This window comes from Natrix helvetica (assembly GCF_964273705.1).
Source record: "Natrix helvetica genome assembly, chromosome: 16".
NCBI lineage: Eukaryota > Metazoa > Chordata > Lepidosauria > Squamata > Natricidae > Natrix > Natrix helvetica.
The window spans coordinates 9,070,666-9,084,975 of record NC_138563.1 but is presented as its reverse complement, the minus strand read 5'-3'; the positions used below and the strand labels follow the sequence as shown (position 1 = coordinate 9,084,975).

The following is a 14,310-nucleotide window of genomic DNA, read 5'->3' as shown; positions in this document are numbered from 1 at the left end:
GGGAAAACCTCAGATTCGGCTTTGCTACTTCTGCAACCATTTAAGCTTCCGTAAAGTCTACTCTTGGCAAAAACAAACGGCCAGGAGCCTTTCTTTGCTAGGTGACTGAGTGGGACGATTGGCAACCACCCCCGAGACAGGAGGAGGATCTCCCACAAGGCCATACCTTCGGGCCCCGGGCACTGCCCTCACCAAATTCCTCATAGTAAAGCAAGAGGCCGCTCAGCTGGAGGATTTTTTGCACAAACGGCGGAGGCTGATGGATGTCAACATCTAGCGCCTGCCCGGGATCCCGCACCACTTCATCACAGTAGTCCAATCTGTAAAGAGAGGAAGAGGGGGACATCAGAACAAGACCCCGGCCATTTCCCACCATGCTAACTCACGGCATCTGTGGTTTGGGTAAGGCATGGGAGTGGTGCAGTGGCCTCAGAGGTGGAGCTCTCGCCTCACAATCAGAAGGCTGTGAGTTCGATCCTAGGTAGAGGCAGATATTTCTCTCTCTGGGCACAATGAGGATATATCTCCTGAACAAAATGCTGCACTGGCGACAGGAAGGGCATCCGGCCAGTAAACACTGCGCTAGCTCCATTCAGTTGCCCAGACGCCACTCCGCAAGGGATTGTGTGGCCATTAAATGAGGATGATAAAACAATTCAGAGGCTTCATTTAGATCCCCCCCGCCCACTCTTGGGTGCACTTTAACTCCACTGCCTTTTTCAGTTAACCCCCCCTATTGTGGCTCTACAGTGTGACTTTCCTCAAGGGGTGGGTTTCAAAAATTTTATCAACCAGTTTCCCGGTTGCTGGGTGGGCGTGGCCATGGTGGGCGTGGCCTCCTTGTCCTCCTGCACAACGGTGGGAGGGAGGGCGCTTTCGCCCTTCCCAGGCGCCAGAGGCCGGAAGCAGGCAGTTTCCAGACTTCCAGAAGCCCTTTTTCATCCTCCCAGAGCCCTCCATGTGGGCTCTACCCTTACCTGGCATCCAGAATGGGCTGTGTGGAGATTCCTGGGGCGTGGCCAGCCAGTCCTTGCAACGACCGGTTAAAATTAGCATCTAGTTCACCCGAACCAGTCCAAACTGGCTGAATCCCACCACTGCTTTCCTCCAACGATGACCTCCAGATGGTGTGAGGTGCCGGTTTCCCAGAATCCCCCCAGCCAACATGGCCCCTAGAAGTGCCCCTTCCTTCCTACTCCATGACTTTCTTTTTCATTTTTAGTATTTTTGTACACTGCCCATTTGTTTTTACATGTCTCTATCAGGTATTTAACAGATCTGTGGCATTATTCATAGAAGAAGAATCAATATTCTTACGTATACATCATACACATTCCATTTCCAAATGTTGCAACCCCATGCACATTTCCCTTTCTTATTTCTATTGTCTATCCCCGTGGTGGTGAACCAGAGGTGGCATGCAGAGCCCTCGCTGTGGGCACATGCGCCATTGCCAGATGCTCTTCTGGTTTCTGGCGTGCATGTCAGTTGGTCTTCGTGGCGCATTGAAAAACAGCCTGAAAAATGGCCCCAAAAAAGCTTTCCGGGTTGTTTTTAGACCAGTTTTAGGTCATTTTTGGCCCCCCAAAAATGACCCCAAAAACCACCTGAGAATGGCCCTCAAAACCGGCATGCACGTGCCGGCCAGCTGGTCTTCAGGTTTCCAGTGCTTCGGCACTCTGGCACGCGCCCATGCGCATACATGCACGCACATGTTCTGTTGTGGCTCAGCAGCAGCCGGCTGAGCTGTTGGTGGACTCTGACAGCTCAGACTATTATGGGACTGCTCTGGAGGATGAGGAAGACTCTGGAGGGTGTTTGGAGTCAGAGCAGGAACTAGAGAGGCCTGTTGGCCACCAGGTGGCATCTGAGTTAGGGAGCAGTGAAGAGGAACAGAGGGAGGTTGTCCCTGATGTGCGTGTGCGTAGAGCTGAGAGGAGAAAGGAACAGCTGCGGAGAAGATGTCATAGAAGGAAGTAGGGACAGCTGGCTAAGGTTGTGGCCCCTCCCAAAGAGTTTATAGGTGGAGCGATGGGAGGGGAATCTTTGCAGGAAACAACAGTCCATTTTACTAGCCGTTGAGAAAACATTCCGTAAGTCTAATCTTGGTTTCTTGAAGATAGCGTTCTAGGCTCCTAGCCAAGGGGTGGTTTTATCTCCGTAATTAGTCGTGGCAGAGAGCCAAGCCTGTGTCTGCATATTGATTAGAATCACGGGACAGAACATGTTCTGATTTGGGCACTCCGTGCTGAAAAGGTTCACCATCACTGGTCTATCCATTCATACCATTTCTCCCATACCGCATAGCATTCCGAATCATCCTTCCCTTTAATGTGAGTTTGACTCCATAGCTTTCTTGATAGAATTTGGGGGGGGGGGGGGGAACCAGGCACCAAGCCACCCAAAGCTGACCTTTTGATGTGAATTTCCAGGGCCACGCCGGGTGCCTCCCCGCTTCTGGGCGTGTGTTCCACGCGTATCACTGTGTCCAGAAAAGTCACTTCGATCCGTCTTAGAACTGAGAGGGGGAGGGGAAAAAAAGACGCCAAGGAGGATTATGGGCTGCAGAGCTGAGAAAAGTCAACTTCTGTTCAACCATCGAGACCTAAGATACCCTGCCTTGCTCTGATTTATTTAAGGACCGGTGTTCCTTGCGCCGTAATTGGGTTTCTACTCTAGAGTGGCCATGCCCAGAGTGGTGAACTGGGTAAGGGCTTGGACTGGAAGATCTCCAGCATCCGTCCCATCACAGGCCTACTGCAATCCGATCTCATTCACGTCTCTGACCCAATTTTGTGACATTTTTCTCAGCAGTCATTAAGCAAATCCATGGGTCTCAGCCTGGGCTGAGCTGCCAACAGACTCACCCTCCAACTCTTAGCTGCTTTGGTCTCCTCTCCCTTCCAGCCCTTTCCCAGCCCTGTTCCTCCCACCTGCCCTCCCCCATCTACCTGTTTCAATGGTTTGGGCAAACATCTCCAGGCCCTCCAGGGGCTGGCTGGCATCCAAAGGCTCCTCCGTCTGTTCCTTCAAGCACTCCTGAGCCAGCTGCATGGAGGTGGTCATGCAGGAAGCCCAGCTCTGGAACTCTGAGCCAGCATGGCCTGGGGGAGGGAAAAAATATCCATGGGAAAGTTGCAGGTGAACGGGCCTAGGAGGGAGCTTGCAGGCCTCACTGAACCCAAAGTTTTAAACTAACCTAATTGCAAAAGGTAGCAGACGTATTTCAAAGGTGCTGCGTTGCGTCTGACTTTTGTGCTGTTTTTGTACTTGTATGGGTATATTTAGAGCAAGGAGAATGAGATGGTGGGGAATGAGGAACTGAAAATAACAAGTGTCTGAGAATAGAATAGAATAGAATAGAATAGAATAGAATAGAATATGGAATAGAATAGAATATGGAATAGACTAGACTAGACTGAACTAGAATAGAATAGAATGAATAGAATATGGAATAGAGTAGAAGAATAGAATAGAAGAATAGAATAGAATGAATAGAATAATAATAGAATAGAATAGAGTAACAGAGTTGGAAGGGCTCTTGGAGGTCTTCTAGTCCAACCCCCTGCTTAGGCAGGAAACCCTACACCACTTCAGACAAATGGATAGCCAACATCTTCTTAAAAACGTAGTGTTGGGACATTTACAACTGCTAGAGGCAACTTGTTTCACTGATTAATTGTTCACACTATCAGGAAATTTCTCCTCAGTTCTAGGTTACATCTCTCCTTGATTAGTTTCCATCCATTGCTTCTTGTCCTGCCCTCGGGTGCTTTGGAGAATAGTTTGATTCCCTCTTCTTTGTGGCAACCCCTGAGATGTTGGAAGACTGCTATCATGTCTCCCCTAGTCCTTCTTTCTCTTAAGCTAAACATACCCAGTTCCTGCAACCGTTCTTCATATGTTTTAACCTCCAGTCCCCTCATCATCTTTGTTGCTCTTCTCTGCAGTCTTTCTAGAGAACTTCAAATGTACACGGGTGTATGCAGAGTGACGGTCAATAAGGCAGAACAAGGAAGTAAGTTGTGAAATGCGTGCAGAAAAGTATAAAAAGATTGTCTTGGGAAGAGTTCAGGGCCACTGGCCGCAGCTAATCCTTGCTGGATTCAGCTATCACAGTGGACCTTATTGCAATAAGTTGTGAATGTAAGTAATGCTATGTTGGCTATTCGTGTTCAAAATTGCTCATGAAACAGTAAAACTCTGATCTTAAAAGTAAGATTTATTGCTTGTGGTTGCCCTTTGTTTTTTTATCGGGATATTTTTACGACAAGGGGGAGGAGGGGGAGGAGGTATGGAGGTCAGAAACACAGGTAAGGAAGCAGAGAAAGGCAGCAGGACGCTCCCTTCCATCAGACGCTCCCTTAAATACAAGCCAGCCCAGAGGTAGCATTTAGACAGTTTGGGCGAATCAGTAGTGGCAACCAGTGGGTACAGCTCTATACCATCCTATTTAGCCACATTTTCGAAGCCGAGTGCATGCAAACCAGTGGTCAACTTCTGTGAAAACCACCTCGGAGGCAGTCGTGTGCGGCGGCAGACAAAAAAAGCCAATACAATCCCTGGTTGTATAAACAGAGGCATAGGATCCAAATCACACAAAGGATTAGTACCGCTTTATAAAGCCGTAGTAAGACCACACCTGGAATGCCGCATCCAGCTTTGGTTTCCACAGTACAAAAAAGATGTGGGGACTTTAGAAAAAGTTCTAAGAGCAACTAAGACGATTAAAGGCTTGGAGACTAAGATATATTTTGCAGGAATTGGGTATGGCCAGTCTAGAGGAAAGAGGGACCAGGAGGGACATGATAGAAGTATTCCAGTTTTTGAGGGGCTGCCACAAGGAGGGGAGGGTCAACAAGAAAAACAAAATGCACAGGTAGAGTCTATGTGGTACCTGGCTCAATAGTAGCAACAGTGAAAGGGATCTTGGAGTCCTAGTGGACAACCATTTAAATAGGAGCCAGCCGTGGGCAGCAGCTGCCAAAAAAGCCAACACAGTCCTAGGCTCCATAAACAGAGGGATAGAATCAAGATCACGTGAAGGGTTAATACCACTTTATAAGGCCTTGGTAAGGCCACACTTGGAATCCGGCATTCAGTTTTGGTCACCACGATGTAGAAAAGACTCTAGAAAGAGTGCAGAGAAGAGCAACAAAGAGGATTAGGGGACTGGAGGCTCAAACATATGAAGAACGGTTGCAGGAACTGGGTATGTCTAGTTTAATGAAAAGAAGGACCAGGGGAGACAGGATAGCAGTCTTCCAATATCTCAGGGGGTTGCCACAAAGAAGAGGGAGTCAAGCTATTCTCCAAGGGTAGAACAAGAATCAATGGGTGGAAACTAATCAAGGAGAGAAGCAATTAGAACTAAGGAGAAATTTCCTGACAGTGAGAACAATTCACCAGTGGAACAATTTGCCTCCAGAAGTTGTGAATGCCCCAACACTGGAGGTTTTTAAGAAGAGACTGGGCAGTCATTTGTCTGAAATGGTATAGGGTCCCTGCTTAAATAGGGGGTTGGACTAGAAGACCTCCAAGGTCCCTTCCAACTCTGTTATTCTGTACTATTCTATAACCAGTGGAACAGCTTGCATCCAGAAGTTGTAGGTGCTTCATCACTGGAGGTTTTTAAGAAAAGACTGAAAAGTGGTCTAGGCCAGGGTCTCCTGCTTGAGCAGGGGGTTGGATTAGATGACCTCCAAGGTCCTTTTTAGCTCTATTCCAATTGATTGATTTTGGCTCTAGCCAGCTGGCCCCAATTGTTCGCCCCTCTCCGGCTCCTACCTTGGCGATATTTGGGCCGACAGGTGACCTGCAGGCCGCTGACTTCCACCGTGCAGTTCTCGGTGACTAAGGCAGACCAGGGGATGGTGACGGCAATGCTGTCGATGAAGCCATCCAGGATCTCCAAAGGGGCGCCCACGGACTCTAGGAACTCATTCACGGACTGTAGAAGGGGAGACAAAGCAGCATTAAGCGGGGAGCCAGCCTAGAAGTCCAAAGCAAAACTTATCTAAGCAACATATCCTGGATCAACCATCGCTGCTGACCGCCTCCCACGCCCCAATTCATCTCTCGGCTTGACTACTGCAATGGACTCTACATGGGGCTGCCCTTGAAAAGTATCTGAAAGCCCCAGTCGGTTGAAAATGCGGCATTTGATCTGATACATACTCGGTAGTATACTTCTCTGAAGTCTAGTTTGGTGAAGACATTTCCTTGGCCAGATGAGACAGCATGTCCTTCAGGAGGGGGAGGGGGTATAGGTTATGTACGCACACCCCATTTACCCCTCGAAAGTCCACACACAGTCTCAGGGTTCCATCTTTTTTTTCTTGCAAGAGGACTGGTGCCACGACCCGTGGCTTGGCTGGCTCAATGAACCCCCTTGCTAGGTTTTTGTCTATGTATTTGCGCATGTCTTACATTTCCCGGGGCGTCATGGCATACAGTTTGGGCTTGGGTAGTTTTGCCCCGGGGATGACTTCGATGGCAGAGTCTGTGGTTTTGAGCAAGCCTAAATTTGCACATGTGTCACTTTTCTTGTGGGAGCTGTATTGGCTGCCGATTTACTTCCGGATTCGATTTAAAAGTGGTGTAAGGCCTGCAGCCATTTTTTCTTTTAGATCTTTGGCCTGCCACACTTTCTGTTATTCTACTATGCATTTTCTATGGTGGGAAAATGGGAGGGGGGATTGTACAGAGTTAGATGCTATGTAGCCATAACAACATTCTTTCTAGAAAGCCAAGGTCATCCTGTGTCTTGGCACCTATGCACCTGACCGGAACTGAATGAGTGGAACTGCCAGCATGGCAGTGGAAGATTGGATCATGTGATGGGCTTGTGGGTATGGGGGCAGGATCTTGAACTTTCAACTGGGTGGGGAAAACCGGGGAGCTTTCAGATTCGGGTTTTCCCAGATGTGCCAAAATGGCTCTCTTAAAATTGGAACTTTGAGCAATACTTTGCCTTGGACTCTGATTTACTTTTAGATGCTATTTGGAACTCTGACAGGTGCTGGCTGTTACCTTCGAAACCCTCCGTGGCAACATATTGACTTAAAATCTGAAATATATTTGCTGGGGATTTTACCAGAAACTTACAGTAAAGGAAATGTATATTTGATTATTCATGTTATAAGAGCAGCTAGAATTATATTTGCACAAAATTGGAAAAGTGAAGCAATTCCCACAGAGGAGAATGTGACAAGGAAAATATCAGAATGTGCAGAAATGAACAGATTAACACCGGCTATCAAAGAGAAAGAACAAACTTGATTATTATACAATTTGGGAATCGTTTTACCGATGGTTAGAGAATAAACATAAGAATTATTAATTAATTAAAATTAATTAAAAAGTTATCTAAAGTATAGAAAATGTATTAATAGTGAATATAATTAATAGAGTTAAATACAGCACAATGGGATTGTTATAATATTAGATACTTCCCACCAAAGGTGGTTCCTATTTTTCTACTCGCATTTTTTACGTGCTTTCAAACCGCTAGGTTGGCAGAAGCTGGGATAAGGAACGGGAGCTCACTCTATTACGTGGCGCTAGGATTTTGAACCACCTAACTGTCAATCTTTCTGATCGACAAGCTCAGCTTCTTAGCCACTGAGCCACTGTGTCCCTAGATAGATAGATAAGATAGATAAATACAAAATTATGTATAAAGCCACATCTATATATATAAACGCCAAGTACAACTCACTCATCACAAAATCTCCACAACTGTAAAGCCTACAAACTTCAAATTTGGCACGTCTGTTCCTCTTGGCTTCTAGGTGCTCGATAAGAAAGGATTTTTCAAAATGATCATCAGATCATTAGTAATTCTTATACAATAATTAACACGCTCGGATGCTAAGGAGTTCTACTGCCCCTCCCCACCTGAAAAGAACTCTGTTCCAACTGCTAGTTGCCTCACATTACGTTACCTCAGTTCAAACTGGCAGACGTTCCATTCCTTCATTCAGGAATGATCTGGGGCTCCTTACAGTACTTAACATCGGTACCTCACCAAAATGTCTACGCCTTCAACCTATGGAACTGCTTCCGGGCTCAAGGCAGCGGGAGAGATATTCCCTTATGTGTTTCAATCGCCGACCACCACTGAGCCCTTGGATTGAACCAGAGTGAACTGGATTTCTCCTGCATTGCCCGATCATATCGTTTTGTCGCAAAGCACGGCTATCCAGCTAGTACATTATATGAGACAGAGAAACAACACAGTCCAGTTCGGATGCATACATGTTTATGGCGAGGAAAACTAATCTTGTGAGTTTACCAGACGGATGGCCTAGGGAACAAATCTACTAGTCCTGTTGGAAATACTTCGAAGCCTCCTCCCAGAGGGGAGCAACAGAAACAGACCCTAAAGCAGTGATGGCGAACCTATGGCACGCGTGCCACGCGGAGCCATTTGTCAGGGCACGCAAGGCGCTGCCCTGTCAGTTGGCCAGCACGCATGCGCGCGCTGGCCAGCTAAGTTCACCTTTTTAAAAGCTATTTTTCGCCTTCCCCAGGCTCCAGAGGCTTTATAGGAGCCTGGGGAGGGCGAAAAGAGCCTCCCCCGCCCCCCCGGAGGCTTCAGGGACCGTCCCTGAAGCCTTCGGAACACTTAAAACCACCCTCCGAGCAAACCGGTTGCTCGGAGGGTCGTTTTAAGCGCTCCGAAGGCTTCAGGGACTGTCCGAGGCTTCCCTGATGCCTTCGGAGCGCTTAAAACGACCCTCCGAGCAACCCGGAAGTCACTTCCGGTTTGCTCGGAGGGTGCTTTTAAGTGCTCCAAAGGCTTCAGGGACGGTCCCTGAAGCCTCCGGGGGGGGGGGAGCTCTTTTCACCCTCCCCAGGCTCCTATAAAGCCCCTGGAGCCTGGGGAGGGCGAAAAAAGCATGTAAAAATGGGGGGGTCGCGCGTTGTGCGCGCATGCGCACTGGGGGGGTCGCGCGTTGCATTATGGGTGCGGCACACCCGCACTCAACCCCCCTGCGCTCCCCCCACTTGTGGCACGCGAGCCAAAAAAGGTTCGCCATCAGTGCCCTAAAGTGGATGTGTGGGGTCTCTAACGATGCTTTTGAGGTCTAAGCACATAGAGCTTATAAGCAATATCCTGAATGACGAGAAGCGAGCTTCCGATAATCTTCTCTGCTGTCCTCACCACTCTCTGTACGGTCTTTCTATCCATCAATCCATACATACATTTGGGCTGTATCTTTAGAGAGAACTAAGCTTTGTTAAGCTTCTCTCCCTGTTTGTTGCAACAAATCAGTGATGGCGAACCTTTTCTGCACTGAGTACCAAAAAGGTTGCGTGGAAACATCGCACGTGCGCACACTTGCTACAGCCACACTCGGGAAAAGCTGAACTTCCAGGTTCTAGCGGGCACGCGCACCCGACAATCAGTTGCCCAGTGGGCAGGCGCAGTCCTGATTTGGGCACTGCTGCACATGCAAAGGAATCGCGCTTCAGAAAAGCCGAACTTCCAGATTCTGGCATTCATGCGCACCCAACAATCAGCTGGACGGAATGCACGCGCCCACACCAGTTTTCAGCACTGTCATGAGTACACGAAGGACTGCTGATCGTCTCCCGCACATCCTCGCCAGAAACCCAAAAGACAAACTGGTAAGGGCTCACTGCCGGGCGACATGGCTTCATGTGCCACTTTGGGCACACGTGCCATAAGTATGCTGTCACGGCAATAAAGGCCTTCTTGGCTGATTATTGGCCAGGCGAGCTCACCTCTGGTGATTGGCCCAAAGCCATCCAGCTGACTTTCATGCCTGAGGTGAGAACTAGAACTCACCATCTCCTGGTGATTAGGCCCAAGAAATCAGAAAGCCTTCTTGGCTGGTGATTGGCCAGGCAAGCTTGCCTCTGGTCAATAAAGGAAAGTAGCCAGGAGCACAATAACGCCCAGCCGGTCATAAATATAAACCAAGCCAAGGAGCAAACACCCAAATTTGCAGTTGGCGCTTCCGTTGGTTGGGAAATCGGTTTTTGCTTGCATGGCCAGGGAGACGCTCCAGCTGGGCTGGAGAGCTGAGAGAGATCAACATCTCCTGAGCGGCCAGAAAACAGCCGTGACGCCCGACTGAGAGCACATGAGTCAAATCTACAAAAACAAACACCCCACATTCCTCTCCAGACACTTGACACTTCCTGGAGCCCTTGCTCCATCCGATGCGGGCTTGCTCTTGCTCAAGGCGGCCAGCTGGAGCTCAACGGCCTCAGGCTTCCTGTTCATCGCTTAGAATTCGATCTCGGACTTCTTATTTTGCAAGCGACTCAAGGCAGCGAACCGATCTGAGGATCTCTTTGCAACAAAGCCTCTTATTTCCCCCACCGTACCAACCCTCTGAAGTGGGTTGGGCTGAGAGACAGGGACTGGCCCAAAAATCACTCAGGTGGCTTTCATGCCTGAGGCAGGACTAGAACTCCCCATCTCCTGGTTATTTGCCCAAAGTCACCCATCTGTTTTTTATGCCTAAGGCATAAAAATACCATTGCTCAAAGTCACCCATCGCATTTTCATGTCTAAGGCCCGACTAGAACTCACTGTCACCTGGTATTGGCCCAAAGTCACCCATCTGACTTCCATGCTTAAGGCAGGACTAGAACTCACCGTCTCCTGGTGATTTGCCCAAAGTCATGCAACTAATTTTCACGCCTAAGGCCAGACTAGAACTCACCATCTCCTGGTTATTTGCCCAAAGTCATCCAGTTGACTTTCATGCCTAAGGCAGGACTAGAACTCATTGTCCCCTGGTGATTGGCCCAAAGTCACCCATCTGTTTTTTATGCCTAAGGCATAAAAAACACCATAAAAAGATTAGAACTCCCCATCGCCTGGTGATTTGCTCCAAGTCACCCATCTCGTTTTCATGCCTGGGGCAGAACTAGAACTCATCACCTCTTGGTGATTAGCCCAAAGATCACCTAGTTCCTCACACACACCCCTTGTGCCTAAGGGGGGGACTAGATCTCACTGGCTCCCAGTTTCTAGGCCACCCCTTCATCAGTGCACCAAATTGGGTCTGTTTCACCAATCTGATCTCGCAACGCAACAAGGCGCACTTTCAGCGCCTGGCCTAGACACCTGTTGGCTTCACACATGACCCAGCACTGAAAGAAGTGACTTAGGTCCTGTCCTCACAGATACGACCATGGCAGCAGTCTCTTGAGCACGATAAAATTTTGGAAGCTTAGCAAGTCTTTCTTATTATTATTTGTTCAATGTATTTGCTGCTTATTTGGCCTTTTAGGGTTTATGATGCTGGCAACATCCCATTTCAGGCTTTCTCAGCCAGCTTCCGACAAGCAAATCAAGGGGGAGGGTGTGCGTGTGACCAGATTCGCTTAACGACCACCTCATTCACTTAACGACCACGACAACAAAAGCTGTAAGATAGGGCTTGCTTAATGACCACCATGCTTAGCCACGAAGCTCCAGTCCCAATTGTGGTCATAAGGCAAAGCCTACAGGCTGTTCTCGACTTACAACCGTCGGGTTAGTGACCGCTCAAGGTTACCTCCAGAAAAAGGGACTTGTGACCGTTTTTCACCTTTACCATCATTGCAAGCGCCCACACGGTCACGAGATCAAAACCGGGAGGCTTGGCAACTGGCATGTACTTATGATGGTTTCAGTGTCCCAGGGTGATCCCTTTGCCACCGTCTAACAAGCAAAGTCAATGGGGAAGCCAGATTCACTTAACAACCGTGTCACTAACTTAGCAACTGTAGTGATTCACTTAACAACTCGGGCAAGAAAAATCATAAAATGAGGCAAATTCACTTACTTAACTAATGTTTCACTTAGCAAACATAAATGTTGGGCTGAACTGTGGTCATAACTTGAGGAGTACCTGTATATGTGTGTATGTCCAGTATATATATATATATATATATATATATATATATATATATATATATATATATATATATATATATATATATATATATATATATATATATATATATATATATATATATATATATATATATATATATATATATATATATATACACATTCACACACTCTGGGCAGTTACTTGTCTAAAATGATATAGAGGCTACATATCATTTTATATATCGGGTTGGACTAGTAGACCTCCAAGGTCCCCTCCAACTCTATTATTCTATTTTCTCAATACCAGTATGTACAAACATCTATAAATATCTATATAAATTTGGTGATATTTATAGATATTTATATATTTTATAGCTTTCCATGTATACATTTTTACTTACATATTTGTAAGCTGCATCTATACATACATGCATAAAGACTATAAAATGTTATCCTACATTTACTTGTATCCTGCCCTTATTATTTTTGCAAATAACTCAAGGTGAGGAGCACATCCAATGTCCCTTCCTCTTCCTATTTGCCTCACAAGAACAACAGCCCTGTGAGCTGGGACTTCCCCAAAGTCACCCAAGCTTTCATGGCTAAGGCGGAACTAGAACTCACCATCTCCCACTTTCTGGTATATGGCAAACAGTGTACAGCATGTGTTTACATGTACAAATGTATATACCAGAACACACAATTATATGTTAAACATATAATACATGTATATTAATAGATTTTAGATAGAGAGGGGGGATAGATAGAAAGGGGGGATAGGATAGATACTGGTAGGTAGGTAGGTAGGTAGGTAGGTAGGTAGGTAGGTAGGTAGATAGATGATTGATAGATAGATAGATGATAGATAGATAGATAGATAGATAGATAGATAGATAGATAGATAGATAGATAGATAGATAGATAGATGGGGTAGATAGAAATGGGGGATAGGATGGGATAGGATAGATACCGAGAGAGAGAAATGGATGGAGAGAGAGAATGATTGATAGATAATAGATGAGAGATGATAGTGATAGATAGATAGATAGATAGATAGATAGATAGACAGACAGATAGACAGATAGAAGAGATGATTGATAGATAATAGATGATAGATAATAGATAGATAAATAGAAGAGAGAGATGATTGATAGATAATAGATGATAGATAGATAATAGATAGATAAATAGAAGAGAGAGATGATTGATAGATAATAAACAGAAGAGAGAAATGATTGATAGATGATAAATAGATGATAAATAGAAGAGAGATGATTGATAGATAATAGATGATATAGACAGATAGAAGAGAGAGATGATTGATAGATAATAGATGATAGATAGATAAATGGAAGAAGAGATGATTGATAGATGATATAGATAAATATAGATAGATAGATAGATAGATAGATAGATAGATAGATAGATAGATAGATAGATGATAGAGATAGATAGATAGATAGATAGATAGATAGATAGATAGATAGATAGATAGATAGATAGATAGATAGATAGATAGATAGATAGACAGACAGACAGACAGACAAGAGAGGGATAATTGTTAGACAATAGATAGTAGATAGATAAATAGAAGAGAGATGATTGATAGATAATAGATGAGAGAGATGATAGTGAGAGATAGAGAGGGGATATATAGATAGATATATAGAGGGGAACTATAGAGAGGGGGGGGAATAGAAAGCCCATCCCAATCGCCTCTGGGATCAGTTGTGACTACACAACCCATCATCCCAGCCCCCTAGGCAGCTGCCTCTCTCGGAGGGAGGGGATTATAGGTCTTGTAATCCCAAAGGCAGCCGGGGGGAAGGGAGGGGAAGGAGAGGGGCCAGCAGGAGGGAGAGAAAGGACGCTGCACCGGTGGGATTTCTGCCTGCCTAAGGAAGCCAGCCAGGCCCCTCTCGCCTCCTTCGCTCCGCCGCGGTAGAGAGGCCTCACCCAGACGTCGAGGTGGAGGCGGGTCAGGCGTCCGGCGCCAGCGTAGAGGTCGAGGCTGAGCTGCTCCAGGCCGAGCCGCTCCTCCAGGAAGTGGCCCAGATAGTGCTGCAGCAGGTAGCGGCAGGCCCGCTTCTTGATCGAGCTAGACCACGGGAAGAACCACCGGGACATGATGAGAGAGAAGAGGCGGTGCGGGCTCTTTTCGGAGGTGGTCCGACACTGCCAACGCCGCCGGCACCCGCGGCACCTCGCCCGGCTACTCCGATCACGCGACTCCCCGGCTCCGCGTCCGGCTTCTTTTGCTCTCCAGGCCCGACTCGCTGGCCGACGGGCTCGCTCATTGGCCGCGCCTCCTCTTTCCTCTTCTTTGATTGGTCGCTCGGCAGGCCTCGCGGGTGACGTAGGAAAGGGGGCGGAGACCCGAGATGAAAACACGCCACCGGCGGCAGGGCGTGAAGAAAACTCCCTTAATCTCCCCTAGAGAGAAATAA

At 47.0% G+C, this 14,310-nt stretch overlaps 1 protein-coding gene across 1 annotated transcript in view; it reads right to left on the bottom strand.

Moving 5' to 3' along the window:
* The window catches only part of ATG2A (autophagy related 2A), a 73,215-nt gene extending 58,905 nt beyond the window's left edge, over positions 1 to 14,310 (bottom strand). The window contains 5 exon segments of the mRNA XM_081968493.1: positions 167 to 320; positions 2,413 to 2,518; positions 2,952 to 3,104; positions 5,788 to 5,950; positions 13,820 to 14,310. Coding sequence (XP_081824619.1) covers positions 167 to 320; positions 2,413 to 2,518; positions 2,952 to 3,104; positions 5,788 to 5,950; positions 13,820 to 13,990 — 747 coding nt within the window. The 5' untranslated portion in view covers positions 13,991 to 14,310.